This window comes from Cyprinodon tularosa, unplaced genomic scaffold (genome assembly GCF_016077235.1).
Source record: "Cyprinodon tularosa strain WSP-4 unplaced genomic scaffold, ASM1607723v1 ctg126, whole genome shotgun sequence".
NCBI classification, from domain to species: Eukaryota; Metazoa; Chordata; class Actinopteri; order Cyprinodontiformes; family Cyprinodontidae; genus Cyprinodon; species Cyprinodon tularosa.
Genome location: NW_024038070.1, coordinates 971,138 through 994,779, shown reverse-complemented (window position 1 = coordinate 994,779; position 23,642 = coordinate 971,138). Strand labels below are relative to the sequence as shown.

The 23,642-nt window shown below is 37.4% G+C and overlaps 1 protein-coding gene across 7 annotated transcripts; it reads right to left on the bottom strand.

The window, feature by feature from the left end:
- Window positions 1–1,170: 1,170 nt before the first annotated feature.
- Window positions 1,171–23,456, bottom strand: LOC119777674 (mitochondrial Rho GTPase 1-A). 7 transcript variants are annotated; one of them, XR_005279946.1, is made up of 21 exons: window positions 23,337–23,456; window positions 18,478–18,536; window positions 18,252–18,345; window positions 17,502–17,545; window positions 17,366–17,419; window positions 16,711–16,763; window positions 16,359–16,467; window positions 13,803–13,904; window positions 13,309–13,407; window positions 13,104–13,212; window positions 12,903–13,023; window positions 12,493–12,577; window positions 12,218–12,363; window positions 11,966–12,066; window positions 11,620–11,750; window positions 11,188–11,271; window positions 10,925–11,047; window positions 10,637–10,839; window positions 6,947–7,037; window positions 2,903–3,080; window positions 1,171–1,915 (listed from the first exon to the last, which is right to left on the bottom strand). XR_005279946.1 is itself a non-coding variant. In XM_038276648.1 (20 exons), exons 1-20 carry the CDS (start codon window positions 23,371–23,373, stop codon window positions 1,798–1,800), a joined length of 1,995 nt encoding a protein of 664 aa, XP_038132576.1. In that variant the 5' UTR covers window positions 23,374–23,456; the 3' UTR covers window positions 1,174–1,797. The 7 variants fall into 7 exon arrangements, 6 of the variants coding, with proteins under 6 accessions (XP_038132576.1, XP_038132577.1, XP_038132580.1 ...); XM_038276648.1 differs by lacking the exons at window positions 2,903–3,080; window positions 6,947–7,037 and adding an exon at window positions 7,460–7,582 and having other exon boundaries at window positions 1,174–1,915; XM_038276649.1 differs by lacking the exons at window positions 2,903–3,080; window positions 6,947–7,037 and adding an exon at window positions 7,460–7,582 and having other exon boundaries at window positions 1,174–1,915; window positions 18,252–18,333.
- Window positions 23,457–23,642: the final 186 nt, after the last annotated feature.

The window sequence follows — 23,642 nt, the reverse complement described above, 5'->3', positions numbered from 1 at the left end:
TGGTTGTTCATTATTTGTTAAATATTAAATGACAAATGCCTAATTGGACTGCAGTATGCACAACAAAAGGAATTTGACTTTAATTTTCCATCCTTGATTTCTTAATCAAAGTACAAAGTACCACTCAGTCGTTTCATAGACAATAGAGTATATTAAGGTGAAAATGTTACATAGTGCTCATTTGAATGGAGATCCAACTACTTTCATATTAATATACATTAATAGATTGTAGGCTGATATGGCTTAAAATAAAATCTATAATTTTTTTCATACTAAAATCTGATTAATATATACATATAGTTTTGTGTACCTTTACTTAAGTGTTAAAAAAAAATCAAATGAAAGAAATATTTGTACTTTTAAAAACTTGCTTTAATTTCAAAAATTCCTTCTGGTAGTTGATCCAATTTTAAACTGTAACTAAATCCAAGCTGAGAAACAAGTTATCTGACCTATCCATTGTAAACGATGGAAATATGGAATGCAGCTGGTGACATTACAGTGAGCTGGTATCAGCTATGACCAACTAGCTAATAGACATTTAAGAAGACATTAGGGTTTTTTGTTCCCTTATTATTCCTTGTGCAAAACAATACATTCTGGGGCAAAATCTTCTTGACTTTTGCATATTTCTAACATGCAGCAAAACATAATATCTATCAATATCCCTGGTATGGTTGAACTGGGGAACAAAAATTCCTTAACACAGGAATGAAAATATCTGATAAACACAAACCAGATGAAATTAATCTTATGATCTGTCTGTAATTATTTTTTATTTAAGAAATTATCATGTGAAGTATAAATTGTTCTAAAAGCATTACCTGAAGAATTCCTTCAGTTTAATTCGTCCCCCCAAGAAATACTGTCTGAACAGGAAGCAGCGTCTCCAACCAACACTTTAAACGATGTTTGCCTCAAAAATAGTTATTAACACTTGAACAGTTGTTAATTTTAAAATAAACTTTATCTGCATAGGGTGTTATTTCTTTTGAAAATGCAACTAAACTTTTACTTACTGGAAACACAAACACATGGCTTAGACAGGACTGTACATGTCTTTATTTTAAGGGCTGCAGAAGAATATGGAGAGAAACATGTTTATAGGTTAAAAAGGGGGGGAGGGGAAATGCTTGTGGTGCAGAGATGGGGGGGGGGGGGGGGGGGGGGAAGGAGAGTCAAAGCTTTATTGAAAACCAGAAGAGTAAAAGCAGTCAGAAATTCAGAGCAATAATACTACATAGAAAAATACATGAGCGATCTTTTCCATGTGGTGCACTCCAAACGGGTTAATAAATTAACACACAAATGAGAGATGTGCATAATGTGGGTGTTAAATGTAACGTGGTTTTGTCACCCGCTGATGTGACGTTTGGCTTGTGATACTCTCTACAGGTCCTAACATCTTAGATAAATACATAACATACTGCATATACTTCAAAACAAGATTCAAGTCCCTTTGCGGGATTTTCATTTTGGCTGCCTCGTTCTGGGCTCCTCGTGTCAAACTGAATGAGGGCCTGAGGATTAAAAACGGGCCGGATTATCTGAGATCATTCAGTTTTCGTTTACAGGCTTTTAGAAACAGTTCCTTCTGTCTAAAACATACAGATAAACCACAATCGTATAAAAGTTTGTTTCTCACTTGTTTCGCTTGCAGAGAAATGGGAGAGCTTTATTCGAGGCAATGAGCCCGTTTGGTTTTTTCAGGCAGTCTTTTTTTTTTTTTACAGTCTCTCAGGTAGAAAGGAACAAAAAAAAGGACCACGGTGGAAGTAGCCGCCTCATGCTGGCCCATCACCGCGTTTTTAGAAGTGCTCTGTACATGGCGAAGCCCAGCACGGCGAACACCGTGGCCCCGAGGCTGGCCCTCAGCCAGAAGGTGGAGTTCTTCAGGTCTGCCTGGGCCATGTGCCTAAGAGAGGACAGACACACAGGAGGTGAGAGAGGAGCAGATACATGTGAGGAAATCAAGGAGCAGCATGGATCCAGCACTGCAGTGATCGGGTGGGAGGGTTCCAAGGAAAGGAACTTTTTAAATCTGAATCGCATGTAAAGAAAACCATATCCAATCTGAAACCTGACCTGGGCTTTGTTTTTGAAATGTAGTTTCAGGTACAAGGTCTAACAAAGAGGAAATACAGGCGACATAAAAACAGCAGATCTCCTAAACAACATAACATTTATTACTTTATGTCGTGACAGCAGCTCTGGAGGAATCTCATGGAGAAGAATGAGCTTATATAAAGATAATGATAAACAGAACAGTGGTATTCAACCCTAACTTTCTGACCTAGACAGCATCCCCCACCATTATTATTTAAGGTGTCACCATTTTCAGTCTACAGAAAAACAGCCCATGTAGTTACCCTGCTAATATCAGCTGGGTTTACTCAAAGGTATAAGAGTTGTGTTTTGGTTCAAGTTGAACATTATTCTTCTCAAGGTCGCACCTTCCGTCTATTCAATTTAGTTCATGTTAGAGTTTAGGACAGAAGTTCAGAACCGATCGGTTCTCAGTGGAAGCAAGTCTGACATTTAAAAAAACAAATTATTTTACAGAATGAGAGCATTTCTCAATTTGAAAATTAGAGAATTAAACCCTCTTTTTAAATAAAATCTGTTTACTATCCCCTGCGACGCCTCCAGAGCTGTTTAAAACGTGGTTAAAAGTAAAGGAGCAAAAGGCCAATGAAAGGGTAGGAATAGAAAAAAAACCTCTGATGTCCTTAATAGCATAAAAAGACAAACCAGACTAATAGGACTTCATCAGCTTCGAGCTAAAATTGAATCAAATCCAGACGCGTCATCCATCCCATCAAAATGAGATCCAGAAAAGCTGCTGTTTGTTCACACACCTGTTCTTAGTAAACCTCCATGTTGGTGTGGTTTCTGTCTTTACCTTTGAGGAGGAGTTGGCTGCTCAAGCGGAGGCCTCCATATTAGTGGGCTCCTCCATGATGGAGATGACTGTATAACCTGTAGCATTAGCCTGAAATCCTGCCCAAAGCAGCTCCAATCAGCCCAACACCATCCCCACAAACGTAGCAGATGAAGCTGGGAGATCCCATAGAAGTAGACTGACAAGACCCACATGTATTAGTAAACTACTGGTTATTTATCACCAGGAATCTACTAGCAGCATTAATATGAGCAAACAAAGGTGGAGTTTCACCATTTACTTCAACATAGAACTGCATAATACTGTAAACATGCAGTAAAATTACCACAAAGCCTGACTGAATGCAATGATTGTTGTGTTTTTATGTATCAAACATGCTTTTCTAACCAAAGCAACTTTATCAGGTACACCTATTTGGCTTCTGTATAATATTAGATTCAGCCAAACACAGCAGGAGCGAAATGGCTTTATGGATATGGACAAGGTGAAGTTCAACCAAAGTTAAGTAAAATGGTTATTATGTGTGCCAGATGGATTCATCAGGGTGGATCAGAAACAGCAGAGAATTTCATCTTTTCAGAGAAAAATTAGAAAGCTGAGTGGCTTAAAATGCCTTCATGGTGGAAGTGGGAGAACGATGAGCAGACTGGTCTGAGGTGGTGAAATGGAAACAGTAGCTGGTTAAGCTACAACCAGAGTATGAAGGACACTAGATCTGAAAGCGCAGCACTTCAATCTTCCAGCAGCAGATGATGCACACTGATGGACACTTATGAAAAGATCCCAGCTGCTCTGATGTATCAACTTCTGCAGCTTCACTAATCACGTCTCCCTTTATGATCTGATGGCTACTAGTAGTGGGATGATGACCTGCATCACAAACCTTCTCAAATAAGTGCCTTGAACAAAACAAGGAGTTCACTGTACTCTAATGGCCTCCAACGGTCACCACGACCTATAGAGTCCCTTTAGGACGTTGGCTACAAATCGTCATTAACCTCATGATGCTGTTAATTTTGAAGCAAAATCTGAGGGTTGTTAAAGAACCTTTGCCAGCTAAGAACAGCGGCAAGCTTAAAAGCAAACACTGTCTTTCCCCAGTAGTAGGAAGGTGTACCTAATAAAGTGGCCAGTGTCTTAGCAGAAGAGTTGGGCTTTTTCTCTCTCTATGATCCAAGGTGATAAAACTCAGGAGTAGAGAGGAAAACGCTAATGATGCCACCTAGTTTATGATCTCTATTATACAGAATAACAAACAGAATCAAATTATCACTAATCTTTACAAAAAGTACTTCAAGAATCAGATTTCAACCCAAATACTTTTATGGGCCTTTCACAGTTTTATCATATGGATGCATAGTAATATATTATAGTTATATGTCTGTTTAAACATACAGTTAGTTTAGTGTGTTAAAGTATTTTATGTGCAACAATTAGGAGTTATATAAAATAAAGAACCTAAGGTAACAGAAAGAGTTCATCCCCGAACACTTCTGAAATTAAAAAACGGATGCTGCTTAACGTCTTATTGTTAAGCGTATTATGGTTCTAAACTGAAACATTAAAAAGCTTTTAATGCTTTATTTTATATAAATAAAAAATCTTTAAAGAAACACTGTAACAGTTGAACCAAGTTTAAGCTGAGTTGTAGATCCACTAAATCAATATTCAACCCTTGGTTTGTATTGATGCTCTGTGTGGGCCGCTCTTCTGATAAACTCAGATATTTAAGCAGAGATGATCGGATCTGATGCTGAACGGGTCATGTGAGCCAGAGCGCTGCTTTTACAGCCGGCAGAGCTTCCCTTTAAACAGGAGAACTAACCGAGCTAAAAGTTGTTGTAAACAATAGAAAATATATGACTGGTTTAGACATATTTTTGGTTCTCTGATTTATGATTTAATCCAGAGGGATGAACATGCTGGTCTTTACAATGACTTCTTAATCTGCTGGTCTAAATTGGTCTGCTCTCAGCTTCAAAACTGGGAGTTAGAGGTCAAATGCCCCCTGGTGGCTAGAAGATCCAAAGTGTTGCTTTAAGTGGGGCCCTATAATTTCCGCAATCACGGAATCGAGGACGGAATCGCGGAATTGGCAAATTAACGCGGAATCTAGTGTAAACGCGGAATTTCTACATTTGACATTAAATTCTGTTTTTGTGTGGGACAAGAACGTACGTCGGGGGGAAATGCAAACCGGGGGATGCAAATCTGGGCGACACAACCCCTCCCGCTCCGTCATTTCCGCTCACCCTCCCCCATCAAAACTCTCTCTCGCTCTCCACAGCTGCGCTTTCTGCGAAAAAGTTGAGAAACACTTGCTTACATGCTTGCTGTATTTTGCCTTGTTTTTTATGCACTTTAATGTACTGTATGGAAAATATTATTCTTTATGAAATACTTTATAATTCTGAAATTGAGAGGTTCTATTTTATTTTTTTACTTGAAAAAGCTAATGGAGCACTTTTATTTAAAACCATTGGTTCATAACCATTAATATTTTGTTAGTACTTTAGAGTGCAGTGTTATGTTGCATCATGCAGTAAAAGTCCTGAGTAAATGTGTTTTTTTTTTTTTGCCTCAATAAATTTAAGGTCATTCCTATTTTATTTGTGTACGTTTTAATCATTAACATTAAAAGCGCATTCTTTTTACAACTGAAATAACAGTAAAGGGTAAAAAAACTAAATTTGCAAAAATTTAATGAAAAAAACAGAATTTTCAACAATTAAAACGGAATTTGGGAAAAAATAAAACTGATTTTATAGGGCCCTATTTAAGCCTCATTAAATGGTTACCAAATATTGATTGATGAAAAAAACCTAATTGGACAAATGGTTTCAGACTGCCTTCTTTACAATTATAACAACCAAAAGGACAAAGAGGGGAAAAAAAACATCACCCAGCCTTAGCTAGGCTGCACTTCTCTTCAGAGATCTAACACCAAAAATCTTCACAAACACAGCAAATAAAAGAAGTTCACAGCAACAAGCAGACCCATTTAAACCAACTAATAAAATAGGTTTCCCCTGGTTGACTGATTTAGCTTGGACAAATTATACTTTGGTTTATCATGTAATTGAGCTTTTTGACTGTTATGGTGAGAAATTCAAATGAACCCTACATATTTCCTATATGATCCATTCTGAAGTGAAGATAACAAATAGGGAACCAAACAAAAAGAGAAGCATAGAACGAACCATTATACGATCCGGTACCATTTGCTTAAAACAATCCTACACCTAACATATACCATTACTCTCACACCAGATTCAAAACACCAAGCTCCCTTTAATGTTGACAGATAAAACCTGATAGGCACCAGCAGGTGGCAGCACTGCTTTAGGCCCCAACATCATTTCAATTAAAAATTTAAAGAATAGTTAGAAGAAGGTTAAAAGATGCAAGAGGAAGAGGAAAAGGGGCAGCCAGACACAGTTATATGAACACCTATAGAGGGTGGAATTAAAAGACATAAAAGAGAAAGAAAACAGGATGAAATAAAGGTGATTGGTGCAGTTTAAATCATTCAAAAACATGAAAACATTTCAAAAAGCTTGTTAATCAAATGTATTAGGCCTTAACACAGGAGGACGCAGGAGGAGCTTAGTTATGTCCAATTTAAAACTAAGAAACGAGTCCTCCATGTTTTAAGACCTAAGCAGTAAGCATTAAAATAAAGACAAAATGAGACTGAAAACATGAATTTGAATCAATTAATAACAGGATCCCATGTTTTTAACAGAAAACATTTGAGGAAATTTAAAAATGCTTTACAAGCTGAGGTTTTCAGAGTGAATAAAACACTAAGACAGACTGGCAGTTTCTCTCATTTTGTGTTCAAAGGAGTCAGAGTTCACGGTCTGCAGATCCACTGCAGGAACATAGAAATTAAACTGCTCATTGATATTTTACTGTTTTACCTACAGTAACGCTGCTTCATTTCATCTCAATGCCCCTGAATGCAGAAATGTCTTATGTGTTTATCTAAGCTGTACAACATGCTGCATGCAGCACGGCACTCCCACGCAGACACACGGGTACCTCCCTGGTTAGCAGCCTAGGTGTTAGCTGGCCCAGGCTGGTCACACAGCGACGTGCCAGACTGAACAGAGAGCGGCTGGGCTGGCTGGAGCTGCAGCAGAAACCAAGACATCCCACAGCGACCAAATAAATGAGGACGTCTCATTTAAAAAAACAAAAGCAGGATTGAGTTCATTAGATGATTTGCTTTCTAGCAGCTAACGAAACAAAAGCTCCAACCATCTTTTACATCTCAGCCCAAACATAAACTACACTTACCATGGCAATGACTATGGGCTAAAACTTTTAGGATTTTTTTCTAATATCCTCCCATTTTGAGATCAACCATCAAATCAACTCTTTTCATCAACTGAGAGTATTCATTATGTTCCTGCAGTGCATATGCTAAGTAAATCTGCTAAAGGAGAGCAGAGGAGTTATCAGCAGTGTTACTGAGCTTGGATCAAGAAGGAGCGTTTAGAGGGAGAGCAGGGAGTCTAGGTTACAGGACTACAGCTTTATCTGTGTATGAACCTGTTGTAAACGACCCTGCGGAGTTGGGCCTTAACGCTGCGCAGCAGCTCCAACTTCAGGAGGTTTTGACACAGGCAATAAGTACACCTGTTGCAGGAACACATGCAGCGGAGGCGGGCGTGGCTGCGGACAGACACAGAGAAATGCGTGTATTCACCACCAGAGCAACACAGCAAACGGCATACAAAGGTGGGGGTGTAAAATCAGTAAAAATGAGAGGCTTTAAGTTCAACGAGAAGGTTAGATCAATCCATGCCTTTCTCTGTCCGTCACTGGAGGAGAGCCAGAAAAGCAAGATAAAAGAACACTCATCTTTTAAAAATGATTTCTAATGTATTTCCAAACAAAACCTTAAAAAGTGAGGGAAGACCCTTTTAGATGTTCTCACTGAAATGAAAATGGCTAAACACAAAGTTTGTGGTTGTACTGAAGCCAAGAGTTCATGCTCTATTTTATTGCATTTACCATAAATAAACATCTATTAATATAATTCATACAGGGAGGCACAGTGTTCAATATAATAGCACCAGTGATAGTTTAGTAAAATATAGCAGGATGCAAAGCTTAAGCACAAAATGCTAACTGCCATGTTTGCATAAACGTTAAAAACAGAGCGTAGCTGTGTCTCAACTCTTTATGTTAACAATAAAAACGTTAAAGTTGTCGTTATGGACAGAGAACTCGACAAAACTAAAGGAAAGCAAAAAAAAAAAACTGCTAACGGTTTCAGTCTCATAAATTAGTCTCACTTTAAATATTCACAAACTTCACATTTTAGGGAAATGAAAACATTTAGACTGGGGCTAAAACAATTAAAGGGATTAATTGTGATTAATCAATTACTGAAATAATCATCAACTAATTAAGTAGTTTATTAATCATTAACTGGAGTACAGAGACCCTGAAACACGCCTTTAGCTGACAGAGCACTGCCACTCAGTTATTATACCAACATTTTAAAAAGCTATAAAAAAAATTTGCAGTAAAGATAAAAAAAAAACAACAAAAAACACATGTTTTCATCTGTCAATATGCTGTATTCAGAACTCAGGGAGTGGAAAAGTTTTAGTTTCAGATGGTTGAAAATTCTTCTTTAAGGAACCTTTTGCAATGCGATTTGTAATAGAAAAGAAAAAAGACAGATTAATTGATTAGCAAAATAAGTTAGTTGCTGCCCTAATTTAGACTAGGGCTGAAACAATTTAAATTAATCATGATTAATCGATTATTGAGATTAATGTCAACCAATTTAGTAATCCATGTATCGTTAACAGGAGAATAGAGACTGTAAAACACGAATTTAGCTGACAGAGTGACCCACCTTGAGCAGCAATTATACCAAAACCAAAAAGTAAAAATAGTATTTTGCACTTAAGATAAAAAAAAAAACTGTCATCATGTTCTATCCAGAACTCTTCAAGTGGAAAAGTTTTAGTTTCACCTGTTTAATTTCTTACAAAGTCTACTTTAAGGAACCTTTTTTTATCCTTTTATTTATCGATTAATAAAAAAAAAAAAAAAAAAATTAGTTTAAAAGCAAAATAACCGTAAGTTGCCGCCCTAATTTAGACTTTAATAGCTTTTTCCAAAAACATTACTACCTCTGGTAAATAAAAGTACCTTTTACTTCAGTTTCATAACCTCACTGAGAAATAGGACATTTAATTTTTGAACATTTAGTCACTTTAGAGAAGAAAAGAAACTAATCATTTTAACAAAATCACTGAAATTTTCCATCTTTTCAGATAAGGCCGTTTGCTTAGGATCATTTTTCTGCTCAAATGTCGATTAATGACCAATTTTTAGTTTTAGGTTTCCTGGTGACATCATGTAACTAGGTTTCTAGCCCGCAGCATCACAGATCCTCAACTTAGCAGTGGGATCCATTTTCTTAGCAGTTTTTATTGACAAGCTTTTTACCTGACCAAGAGTAGATAAAACCTAAATAAAATATTCTCATGAAAAACCAGAATTATTAAAATTGTTGAACATGATTAAAACACGATGACAATAATATGGTCATAAGGAAAGGTGCCATGAATTAAACTGAAAACAATCCTGAGAAATAGGAATTTAACGATCTGAAATATTTAGCAGCATCAATGTTTTTGCAGAAAATATATTATTATGTTAAAATGCAAAGAGTTTTTAAGATATAACAGGCCTACATGCATTGAAGAATATCTATAATAGGATAAATCTTACTTGCATATAATGCATTCAAAATGTTCTTCCTAACCCTCCCGCTCAGTGTGGTGGCCAAAAGAAAAATGCAGGTCCCTATTCAGCTTACCTGCCAAAGCTAATATAAAAGGGCCTAAATGTCAAATGTCAATTATTACAAATCAAAAGTTACTAGAACTTCTAATCAAATTTCAATAATTCAATGTTAAAAAAAAGCGCTGAATTCACCTCAAAGGGAATCCATGTTGACCCAGCATAATCAACTTATTAACTGGATTATTCTTAAAGGTTCGCTACACTACAGCAATAAAAGACATAAGAATAAAAAAAAGAAAATTGTTCTCCACAAAAAAAAAAAAAAAAAAAAAAAAAAAACAAACTAAAACATAAAATCTTTAGTGAGAAGTGAAGGAAGTGGACAGTCAAGCTGAAGAAGGTCAATAGAATAAACAGCTGTGGGTTTTCCTGATAATCTGATGAAGGTTGGAGTCAGATTTTCCCCAAACCGTGGATTTAGAAACCCCATCTGTCATGACTTTTGTTAAAACTCATTAAAAACGGCTCGCACTCAGCAGATTTTGTGTTTCGGTATTTAAGGAATAGGATAGTAAACTGCTACAATGAGATTAAACCGGAACATTCCTTTAAGTGCTTCATAATCCACTCTATAACCTAATCTGATCTGAGAGCTTGGAGTCTATAAAACACCCCTCAGGGTTCAGAGGGACCTTTATGAGGAAACACAATTATTCAATTCTACTTTAGAAACTAACACAGAGATACTGTGATGTTTGGTGGAACATCTCTCTGATCATCTTATGACAAAAGTAGAAACTGGTTTCAACCTTTAACCTCTTGAATAAAATCACCTAGTTAAGGAAAATAATTTGTAATGTTCAACCTTTGATGGTCGGCCATTTATCCATGGAAAAATACTAAATATAATACAGGATAGATGAGGTGTAAAGGGTTTTGTTGCATTTTAATACTCACGGATACATGGCCATGGTGGTGAGTCTGGTGTAGATGTCCTTATTGGGCGCCTCGGTCATGTTGCATGTGAACGGCTGTGGTGGGTGGAGCTTGTGCTTGCGGCAGAACTCGTGCGGCGAAAGGCTGTAGTGCTGCCGTACCTCATGCAGGTCGGACTTGGCAGCTATCACCACACATGGCGTCTTGCTGTCTATGAAGCATTGCTGCAAAAAGAAATGAGGAAAAGTTTGTCTTTAGAAGAAGGTGGACGTTTTAAACAAGCCTGGTGGAAAGGATCTGGAGTCCCACCTTGTACACTTTAGCGCAATACTCAAAGGAGCGAGGGTTGTTGACGTCGTACACCAGGCAGACCACGTCGCAGGCCATGTCGGCCTCGGACAAGAAGTCGAGATCTGGCATCACCTCGTGGAGCTGATGGAGAATGGACGAAAGGGGAACAAAAAGAGGTTGGAGATGGAGGGATTAACGCTCAGCCGGTCCTGATGCGGTAATACAAAGTGATTATTTGGCAGTAATCCGGAGAGCTTCAGCTTTAAATACAAGGTTCTTACCAGCAGGTACTTCTCCTGACCGTAAACATAGGTCGTACTGATGGCGTAGTAGGACTTGTGGTCTTCTCTGATCTGCCTCTGTCTCTGCAGTGGAACAATGTAGTCAATATTATCCATTCAAGGTTCATTTTGCTTTATAAAGGAGTTTTATATATAAAATGTTAGAACTATTTAGTCACTGCTGTAGATGCATTTCCTTTATAATTAAAACCAATAAACATTTGCCTCAATTTAAAGGCATGTTTTCTTGTCTTTGCCATTTAGAGCAGCTGCTAAAAAAATGGGCTCCTATGTTGCATCTTGTTTGTATTCCAAGGAAAACAAGAAGTGATGCATTACAAGAAAAAAACTCCATTTAAACTCTGAGCAACACAGAAAAATTAGGCTTAAAAATAATAATTACACAATGATGTACAGCTGATATTGACTGACCTGCAGGTTCCTGCCGAGGAAAGCTTGGAGGAAGCCGCTTTTCCCGCTGCCGCGCGCCCCCAGGACGTTACAGCGGAAGACGCTACGCTGCGTCTGCTTCTTCTGCAGATCGATGCGCTTGTTACGAGTCACTAGCAAAGAAGTTAAAGCATAAAACAGGAATAATAAATGAATTATACACTTCATAATTCTATTTTTTCAAATAAGAAAACACTCAAAGAAATTTTAAGGCAGTTATAAATATTTAAATAAAAATGTATAATTGTCTGTTTACATTACTAACAACTTATTTAACTGCAGCTTAGATGGAAAAGCATTAAACATTAAAGACATGATGGTCCGTTACCAGTAATAGCAGCAGCCTGGGACTCTTGTTCATAGATGATGGAGTAACCAAGGTAACCTAAATACTCCAAACTCCTCTGAACATCCAGATAAGTTGTTAATCTGAAAGGAGAAAAAAAAGGAGGAATCAGTGCTTAGAGCATTTCTGGGCTGTAAAACTCTGCTGTTTGACCTTGTGGAAAGTTATTTAGGTTAAAAAAACTTTGTGGGAGAGAAAGCATGTGTGTCTCTGTATTAATAGAAACCCACTCACGTCCACTGGGAGAGGTATCCCTGGTATGTGATCCATCCCTTATCATTGGTGCATACTGTGTTGTTGACATCTGGACCCCAGGGCATGTAGGGAAACACTTTGAACAGGTCCTTCACCTCCTCTGGGGACAGCGCACAGTCTCTGTCCTGCATCAGACCAAACAGATTTAACTTGGATTTTTCAGCATAAAAGCACATAGAACCAGAGAGTGTATATTCAACCAAATCCGCATAAAGGGATTAAACCCTTTAAACTGCTCTGTTAGGGTGGCTTACTTTGTCATGTTTGTCAAAGACGCTCTGCAGAAAGAGGTAAGCGTTGTGGTTTAGCTCAGTGGTGCAGTCTGGTGGGACCTTTACCCTGAAATAGAGACACAAACATTAGATGTGCAGCTGACCCACTGAGGTTCCAACACTGTGGGTCTGTTTGTTTTACTGAAAGCAAACAGGACAGGAAATAGATGACAGCTAGCAGTTTTTTAAAACCATGAGAGTATTTCAAACAGTGACAGAGTGGTGTGTGCTTTCACTTTATAGTACTGTAGATCCAGAAATAGACAATTATTTTTCATCTGTAATAAACTGAAAGGTAAATATCTAAGGAAAGCTGATACCAGCAGGATTTGGAATGTAATAGATATTTATATGTTTATTTTCAAATGGGGTAAGTTTTCCTCCATGCTTACAAGGGGAACAGGTATTCCTGTGTGAGCTCCAGGTCATCATCGTATCCAAACCTCCTCAGCACCGTCCACGTCGTCTCATGCCGACCTCTCTGAATGAAGAGGGTGTGCAGGAAGAGGAAGCCTGCGACGATGCATCAATGAGAAAATTAGATGCAGCAAAATTGAAAGAGAGGCAAAAAAAATGAAAGAAACAAGCCTGACCTTTGAGAGTGAGTCCGTTATCTTTAACCCCGTCAGTCATGTTCCTCCTCACCACATTCTTTACATCTTCTAAGGCCTGAGGCGCCAGAGGTGTATTGAAACAGGTTCTCTATGAACACATGAGACAAGACATTAAATATTCTCCAGGTTTGATCAAGCCCAAACCTGAACTCTTTGGTGACAGATATGACAGTTCTAGAATTACCTGGAAGAAGTTGAGCTCGTTGTCATTCAGGATCCCATCGTTGTCTAGATCAGATATTTTAAAAATCCGAGTTAAAGCTTTAATGCAGGAAGGTTTCAGCTGCAACAGAGAAACCGCCACCATTAATGAAGTGTTTGGCAATCAGAAATGAAAATAAAAGGGACTAAAGAATGAAAACAAGTTTGTTTCTTTATTATATATGTAGGTATAATCAGGTATTCAGTGTGCAGTCATTTAGAGCAGAGGTGTCTCCACTAAAAGGTTAAGCAGCAAACATTCAAAAGTACAACCGCAGGTTGATTAGGCAACCTGCGGTTGTGCAGCTGATGTTTGCCGTGCCCAAGCAGGTGGAGCATGGGTGTTACTAGTAGCAATAACACAGATTCAACTTGATTGACGTGTCAAATAGCTGCAGGGAAAACTGTCCTGAAATACCCGAGGAGCGTCAAACCTCTACCTGGATTATTGTTGCCCCTAATGAACAGCAGGCTCACCTCCTTCTCCTCTGGGCAGTAAAGGGGGCCTGTTGGGTGGAGAACAGCCTTCTGGGCGTAGTAGAACAGCTCAGAGATGTTCTTCAAGTTTTTGGCAGAACACTGAGGATCAAAGGGAAAAAAACTTTTATATGTCTGGGTGAAACAAGCAAACAAAAACTATGACTTAATAGAGATCCGCTGATGGATGTTTGTAAAATAAAACCTGTTAATGAACTTTTCTGACAAGTATCCATGTTTTCACTATTAATGCCCTGCTTAGTCAGACATATCTACTTTACATCCACGAAGGCAAATATTTCTCCAAAGCCAAAATGGATCTTTACAAGTAACAATGCGGAAATCAAAATAGATTTACCTCCTTTAGTTAAATGATGCTTTTTTATAAGTTGACTGCATGCTTTACAAAGTGTTTTACAAAGGCTTCACTCTCAAAGATCCTTAAATCTATCCCTCATCATTCGTACAGATTGCATAGAAGTGTTTTATGACCATCATCTATCCAAGGGCTGCTACCTTGTAGCCTAATGATAAAACCCATCAATAAATGTAATAAATAAATAATTCTGACTGCAAAAATACAGTGGGGCAAAAAAGTATTTAGTCAGCCACCAATAGTGCAAGTTCTCCCACTTAAAAAGATGAGAGAGGCTGGTGATTTTCATCATAGATATACCTCAACTATGAGAGACAAAATGAGAAAAAAAATCCAGAAAATCACATTGTCTGATTTTTAAAGAATTTATTTGCACAATATGGTGGAAAATAAGTATTTGGTCAGTTACAAACAAGCAAGATTTCTGGCTCTCACAGACCTGTAACTTCTTCTGTAAGAGGCTTCTCTGTCCTCCACTCGTTACCTTCATTAATGGCACCTGTTTGAACCCGTTATCAGTATAAAAGACACCTGTCCACAACCTCAAACAGTCACACTCTAAACTCCACCATGGCCAAAACTAGAGAGCTGTCAAAGGACGCCCGAAACAAAATTATAGACCTGCATCAGGCTGGGAAGTCTGAATCTGCAATAGGTAAACAGCTTGGTGTGAAGAAATCAACTGTGGGATCAATTATTAGAAAATGGAAAACCTACAAGACCACTGATAATCTTCCTCGATCTGGGGCTCCACGCAAGATCTCACCCCGTGGGGTCAAAATGATCACAAGAACGGTGAGTAAAAATCCCAGAACCACACGGGGGGACCTAGTGAATGACCTGCAGAGAGCTGGGACCAAAGTAAAAAAGGCTACCATCAGTAACACACTACGCCGCCAGGGACTCAAATCCTGCAGTGCCAGACGTGCCCCCCTGCTTAAGCCAGTACATGTCAAGGCCCGTCTCAAGTTTGCTAGAGAGCATTTGGATGATCCAGACGATGACTGGGAGAATATCATATGGTCAGATGAAACCAAAATAGAACTTTTTGGTAAAAACTCTACTCGTCGTGTTTAGAGGAGAGAGAATGCTGAGTTGCATCCAAAGAACACCATACCTACAGTGAAGCATGGGGGTGGAAACATCATGCTTTGGGGCTGTTTTTCTGCTAAGGGACCAGGACGACTGATCCGTGTGAAGGAAAGAATGAATGGGGCAGTGGGAAATGGGGAAAGTCCGTGTTGCCCAGCGACAGCCCCAGAACATCACTGCTCTAGAGGAGATCTACATGGAGGAATGGGCCAAAATACCAGCAACAGTGTGTGAAAACCTTGTGAAGACTTACAGAAAACGTTTGATCTCTGTCATTGCCAACAAAGGGTATATAACAAAGTATTGAGATGAACTTTTGTTATTGACCAAATACTTATTTTCCACCATATTTTGCAAATAAATTCTTTAAAAATCAGACAATGGGATTTTCTTGATTTTTTTTTTTCCTCATTTTGTCTCTCATAGTTGAGGTATATCTATGATGAAAATTACCAGCCTCTCTCATCTTTTTAAGTGGGAGAACTTGCACTATTGGTGGCTGACTAAATACCTTTTTGCCCCACTGTAAATGCTATGCTCTTCAATCATGTAGTTTGGAGAAAAATTGTTACAGAAAAACTATGAAATTTCAATTTTCTTTTCCCTCATTTTGCCAGCATCGTACGGCTACACCACACACACAGAAGTTTGACCACCTGGAGTAGAAACCAATTTCATGCATCCTGGCTCCTGAGTAAAACACTGCTTCACATTTGTTTAATATACGAGGTATGAGCGTCTAAATCTGTGCCGGCTGTATGTGCCGTCTCTCACGTCCTCCTGGATTATCCCTGTAACCTTGTAACTGATCCTCCAGAGGAGGAAAGACTGTGTGACGGGAGAGAAACCTGAATAAAAACAGCAATGCAGCCAAGCCTCCAAGTCGACGTGCTCTCAGTCCATCCGTCAGAGTCAGGAGGTCTGACACGGTAATATAAGCCCAGTTATGACTCAACCAGAATGTGAGCAGTCAGGCTGCGATCTGACCAACCGTCACGGTCTCATTCATTTATCTCTCCGCTTTAATTATGCCTCATCCTGCAGCTTCTTTACATTCATTGTCTTGTGCAAAAATTTAATTTTTTTACCTCTACACAGGTCTCAATATCCTGGTACTGATTCATTATTGGCAGGATGGTTTCCATGCTGCTGTGCTCCACTAGGTCTGACTTGTTCCCAACAAGAATCAGCGGCACCCTGCAATAGTTATTAAAACATTAAATCGACAAATTAGGAACTCAATTCATAACAATATCATCAGTGAAAATAAAATTGTCAAGATAAAAATCCCATTTCCCATTTTCACCGCTTTACAATTTGAAACATAAAAATAAAAATTTTAAAACAGTTTTATATTAGATTATGGAAAAAATGCATCAGTATCAGAGAGAAGGTAAACAATTGTGTCTAAATATGGTTGTTACTGAAGCATTTACACACCTGCTGTCTTTATCGGTTCGGTCGTTTATGAGGGGAATCCAGTGGCTCGTCACCTTTGGGAGAAAAGCCCAGAATTTAGTTCCTCTAATATAAACATTTCAGCAAAAAAAACACACTTTTTTTTTTAAATAATATGTTCTTCTTTCAACAAAAAATATATATTTTAATTTTTTCCTGCAAAGATTTTTTTTTCCAATCACCAATTCAGATCCGAGTCAAGTTAGAAACATTTTCATAAGTCCAATATGATGCTATAAAGTTATTCAAATCAATGCAAGGTGAGGTTCAATAAGACTAATTTAATGGATGAAGCTGAATTTAGCTTTAACTGAGAATTAGCCAATGAGCTAACGCTCCAGCTAACATAATAGCTCCATTTTAGTCTCACAGCTTATTCAACTTCTACAATACATATTATTCAACGGCGATCCTGGGCTATGAGTACAACATTTAGTACAACTCCACACTCAAATCACCAGACTGATTCAACTTTTTCAGCTCATATTAAAAGGTATACATCAAAAACTTTACGCTTAATTTTCTTTTATTTATTTCTATGGAAATTTGTGTTTGAATATAGAAGCTAAACAATAGAAGAATGGATTTATGCATGGAAGAATGGAACATTTTGATAATAGAAATGTGTTATTTTTACCTTTTCGATGGACTTCTTGTTGTTAACGGAATAAACTATGCAGATAACGTTTGCCTTCAAAGAGAAATAGAAACATTTGATGTGGATGCATGAAATAAACCCAGATAAATAACAAGGAGAATCACAACAAAACTACCTTGGAGATTTCCTGATACAGTTGCTCCTCTGTCTGTTCTGCTTCTACATGAGAGAGAAAAAAAAACAATAAGCAAAATGATTTGCCAAATCTCCAAACTTATCAATACCTTCCTGCTGAACATTCAGACTAAATATTTTGCCCACAGAAGCTCATTTGAGGCTTAAAACTTTCTTGAAAGTAGTTGAATCTAAATATAAAAAAAAAAAAAACACATTAAAGGAATCTGAAACCAAACCTTCATATTTTATTCTAAATTATATTATTATCATTTTTTTCCCCCATTAGATGTTTATTAGGGTTGTAAATCACATCCATCATGGCGATTTGATTCAGTATCAATTTTTCTGACCCAACGATTAGATTATTTTCACTGAAAATTAATAATGCCTCTGTTTATAGATTCTGAAAGCTCCTGCATCAAAAATGATGCAATGCATAAGGGCACCAGCAGATTAAGTAACAAAAATAGGCCTATACTACACCGTAGCACAGGTGGTAGAATTACGTCCAGGAGCAAATGGATAAAAATAGACCGGAGGGAAAAAAAAAACATGAATCGATACTCTTGCGGACGTGTCGATTCATCAGATCGTCGGCTGTTGGATCGATGCATCGATACAAAACGATTATTATGTACACCCCTAATGTTTACCATCATAATGTAAAAGTATGGACAAAGTTTATACCGTTTAATTACAGTGTTTCTACAGCCTTAAACCAAAGCTCTATGTGCAGAGACCAAGTTACCAGAATAGTCCACGATGTGCGTGGGTACCCTCTCTGGGGTCACATCAGCTGGGATGGTGATCTCCTCAGCTCTGAGAGGAACCTGCAACACAGACTACATTTAATATAGAATTCAACAGTTTTAGATTCTGAAACAAGTGTAAAAACCACAAACAGGAGCAAACAATAAAGAGCTTATAGGTTAAATGATAAATTGCACAGCATCCAAGTCCATGTAAATGCATACCTCATCAGGAAACTCCTCACTAACCAGAGACATGATCAGAGATGTCTTCCCCACCTTGGCTGCAGGGCAGAAGGGAAATAAGCACATTACATTCCTCTTTTAATCTGCTGGATGGAGGAGGCAGGTTCACCACTAATAGAAACACTGCCGAACATATACAATAAAAAGAGTAGCCATCTTTTCAAAGGAGATCTATGAAGAGATCTAAAATTCCCCAGATGAGAAAAGCTAAACTCTCTGCTTCATTCTAATGTAAAAAACAGAATCAATTAGAAAAGTGAGTAAATATGACAATGCAATATCAGCATCACAAGCAGTGGCTTAACATGCAGCAAATGTGAGATCATCATTGAAGCAGCAGGCATTAAGGCTCTCTAGTAAAGTAAATAATTTAGTGACTATTGTTTTATAAACAATAGTTTTACTATCAAGTCTTGAAGAAGTTACAGCCGATTCTTTTGTCTTTGACAAAGCAGCAAGAAGGAACTCCTTTCCATAAAGTCTGCCAGAAATCTCAATGAATCTAAATCCCTTTTAAAGTCTTGGTTGCCTAATGGCATTTAGGGTGTCTTTCAAATAATTTTTTTATTAATTTGATTATGAATAAACTTTTCAATTAAAATTCTGTCGGTGAGATTAAAATAATGAGTCTAATGCTGCTAACATTTTAAGTTTTATATTTTCAAAAGTGCCCAAAGTGGAAAAAAATCCACTCTTTTAGTATTTATTTATCGCTACTAATATTGACATGGGGACAAAAACAATGTCCTGTTTTATTCCCAAATACTGAGAAGACATAAAATATTTAAATCAATAGGAAATACGAAACATAAACATAGACATGCAACAGGAATAAATACAATTGTATATTTAAAGAAAAGTTTTTAGTAATCATTACTTTCCAGTAGGGCTGCAACAACGAATCGATAAAATCGATAAAAATCGACTTTTAAAAGCGTTGGCAACGAATTTCATCATCGATTAGTTGTGTCGCGCGATTATTGCGTCATCCGCCGCGCCGTCATCACTGCCTCTTGACTGAAAGAGGAAGAAAAAAAAATATGGCAGAGCGAGTCAGCGCCGCAGGAGCAGTGTTGCCAACTCAGCGACTTTTCAGACCCCTCCAGCGACTATTTTTCAAAAAAGCGACTAGCGACAAATCTGGCGACTTTTTTCGGTGTCACTGGCGGCTTTGAGACTCTTACGTGAAAGCATGTATCGTTCCTACTCTGCCGTGGGGCGCCTCCCCCACCCCAAACCGCGTTTTCCCGCAGGAGTCCCTCTCAGCGCTGCAGTCAAAGCCTCAGCGTCCAGACTGCAAATGAAGCGCGCATGCACCGGGATTGACGGCGCAAATTGATCACAATAATTAAAATAGCCTGCGCTTTGTAAAGCGAAAAAAGTGATAACATGCAACTTTTTTCAAAAGAAATTAACATGGCACGGAACCACCATGTTTGTTTGGTTTTAAAGTGGGGAAACGTAACGTTAGTTTCTCAGGTAGCTCATCTGATGCTTTCCTTACCGTGTTAGTAGGTTACAGACAGTGATAAGGTTGGCTACTTATTTTACTTTTAATTTCATTTGAATTAGCTTAAGCAGCATTTATATTTACTTTATAAATAAATTAACTTGCAAATTATGAGGGCAAGGCTTTTAAAGTTTAAATCTTCTGGCAAAGATAAAGTAAAGAAGATCCTGCAATTTATGGAAGTAAAGCAGAATAAAATCCAGCAAGATCAGTAATATGTCAATTAATTATCTGCCACATTTCCATGTAAATATCTGTCTTTGGAGGAAGTGTTTTTTAGCACCCTTAGTTCTCTCATTTTTATTCCAAATACAATTTATAATTTGAATCACAGGGCTATTTTTATCTCTATGGTTCAGTATTTTCTCAAGTAGCAACTTTAACTGCTGTACTTTCCTGTCTTAAAAGGCAGAACTCTTCTAGTCTAAAAAAACTCATTTGTTGAAATGGGGGGGCCTATTGTTTGAACCCCTTAGGGGCTTTAAAAACAAAAATGTCTTTTTTTGCGCTTTATGAAAAAAAGTAGCCTATATTTTGTGGATGTACAGCTACATTTCTCATGTAAGTTTGCGTATTTTTAACACAAACATTTATTTTTCATATTGCACCAGTACAGTTAATGAGCAACCTGTACTTGTGTGCTTGTTTGTTCTGTCTAAAATGTTTATTTTGGAATAAAGAGGTTAATATAAAAAATATTTTTTGTCCGATTCATCGATTAATCGAAAAAATAATAGTCCGATTCATCGATTTTTAAAATAATCGTTAGTTGCAGCCCTACTTTCCAGTCGAATTAATGAGGAGAAACATTATTCCTAATCTATGTAAGTCTCTGCTTTCACCTTTGGGGAAAATATTTATTTGTTAAATATCAAATTTCCTGATTTTAAAGGACCAAAAAAGAAATGCTAAAACGAAAATAAAACACACAAACCGCATTAAGCTATTAGAAGATACTTCTAATACTAATAAACTCAGTAAACACCTGAATTAGTCCTAAAATCTTGCACCATTTCTGATCTGTAAGATTATTTCCTACAAACTCCTGCGTCTCAGACAGATAATTACCCACAAAATAACGAGCTTCACATCAAGCAGCTGTCACGTAGCATTTGCCCCCGCGCTCTCAGAAACAGTCCTGCTGGCCCAACGGAGCAGTGAAATAGAAACTGTTCTGACAAAGTGTCAGCAGAACAGAGAAAGCAGGTGAAGCAAAGTTTAATAGGACAGGATTCAATCCCTGCAAAGTTTTGGGTGAAAAGTTGGAATTCAGACAACTATTTACTGAATAGAACTTGCACCAAGTAAGACGAGTAGGTCAATTTATTATCTACTTACTACACACATGTTGATCTCTTTAGATCTACGGCCTTAGTTGAAGACTACTAATACAAAAACTGCACTTAGTTTTATCTATATGTATAAAGAGTCAAATTACAGAACTAAAAATCTAAGGGCACTTTTAAAGGTCAAATAGATAAAATCTTTGACCAGTTATACAAAATACAAATAACCCTGATATCAATGGAAATGAATCCAATATGATTAAGTTATAAGTCAGGTTCAGACCCAGTTATAGAGACCAAATCAATAATTTCAACAATAGATAAAGAGCTAAACATTGATCCCTTGATGCTTTTTGATTATTATTTGATTTACAGTTTTTTGGTCAAAGGCAGTCATCAACTTTGCTGCAATCACTGATTCTGAGCATGTATTTGGCGACTGAGCAAAGGAACAACCCACTTTGGATTTTAAGAAAACAGTAAATACTTTTTCTTATTGAGAATCTATATTTAAAATAACGTTTTTTTCTTTAGTTCAGTTCTCAACAATGCAGAATATTTTACTTTGAAGTATTTAATCTGCCTTCCTATGATAACTCTCCAATGAAAATCATTAAAATTGTAAAAAAAACAAAAAAGACAAGTAATTAAATTAAATTTCAATTCAGTTTATTTATATTGCGCCAATTCCCTACATACGTTATCTCAAGGCACTTTAAAATTCAACCGGATCATACAGTAAGACTGATTCAAAGTTTTCTATTAAAAGAAAACCAGCTGATTGCATCGACTCATTGACTCAGAGGCAATCTCTCACACCAAGCATGCTTGTAGTGACAGTGGAGAGGAAAATTTTCCTTTTAACAGGAAGAAACCTCCAGCAGAACCAGGCTTGGTGTCCAATATAGATCTGGTTAGTTTATTCTTTCCATTGCAAGAAGTAAAGAAGGGGGTGGGGGGGGGGGGGGGACATGAGTCCAAAATAGGAATCAGGTTGCATTAATTCTGTGATACTCATGTCAAATACAGAGAAATCCAAAAATTTATATTATTCTTCATCTAGTGCATCAAACTGAAAAACTCCCAGAAAAAAAAACAGCTTGTATTTTGATGCATTTCTTCTCTTTGAAAATAAGGCAGATTTGAATCAGCTGGAAACAACAGGCCAGACCACAAAGGAGGAAATTCCACATCCCAACCTTAACAATGTAAGCATAACATTCAGTATGTCTGTTTATGTGTCTCTGCCCGACAGCTGGCTGGGCATTGCTGCTGAACCTGTAGCCTGACTTAATAACTAAAGAGGAAAACTATTTTAAAAATAAACTATTACTCTCTAGTTTTAAGTACCTTTCTACCACAAATGAACTGGTTTAACATATCAGCACATATTTTACTGGGCTGTGCAATATCCAGTTTCCATTAAAATATTGGAATCCAAATTATATATATTTCAGGTTTCAAATATAGAGTTAAATAAATGCTGTAATAATGTTTTTTGTTTTGTTTCAACATTTACTGTAAATTAAGGGGCACAAACTGTTACATAATTTAATCTTTTAAATCTCTTTTCAACCTATATTTATAATCTTGATACAGTTTAAAATCATATAATACATATCTTTTTTTCTTTTCACCTTAAAAATGTTGCTAAGGTGCTTTGACCAGATAAAATAACGGTTCATTCATTTGGGTTTATTACGATGAGTTATTGTAAAATTACCAAATTAAAACGTTAGTTTGCAAATGGGCAAAGTGAGGGGGGAAAAGCAGCCAAAAGTTCAAACCTAAAATATTCTCTTTCAAAAGCTAAAACAATGTGAAGACAAAAAATATAATAATTAGCATTGGAAGTTCTAATTAGAGACATTTTCTGAACCATACGGCAATTATATGGTAAATAATCTCTCTTAAAGTAGATAATAATAATATTTTATCCTTGTTTTATTGCTAAACTGACTGGACTGGCTGTATTCCAGAGCCTCTCTGTTAGCATTAACCTCCATCTGCCATTTTTATTCACTACATCCATTTCTACTTACGTTCTCCAACCAGGAGGATCCTCACGTCCTTCCTCATGATTCAGCTCTCTCCCCTCAGCAGAAACGACTCTTTAGTGAAGCATGGAGTCTTCGCAAAGCCTTTATTCTCCTTCTCCTTCTCCTTCTCCTTCTCCTCCTCCTCCAAGCTGGAGCGGTTTCCTAACGTCGGGCCCTCGCGCAGTCAAACACCCGCCGCCTTTGTAGGACAAAACGGACAGACACTTCCCGAAGCTGCACTGCGGTCTCTTCAAGCTCCGCGTCAAGCTGCGGTTTATCAACTCATCAAGAATAGCATCTAAAGGTGTT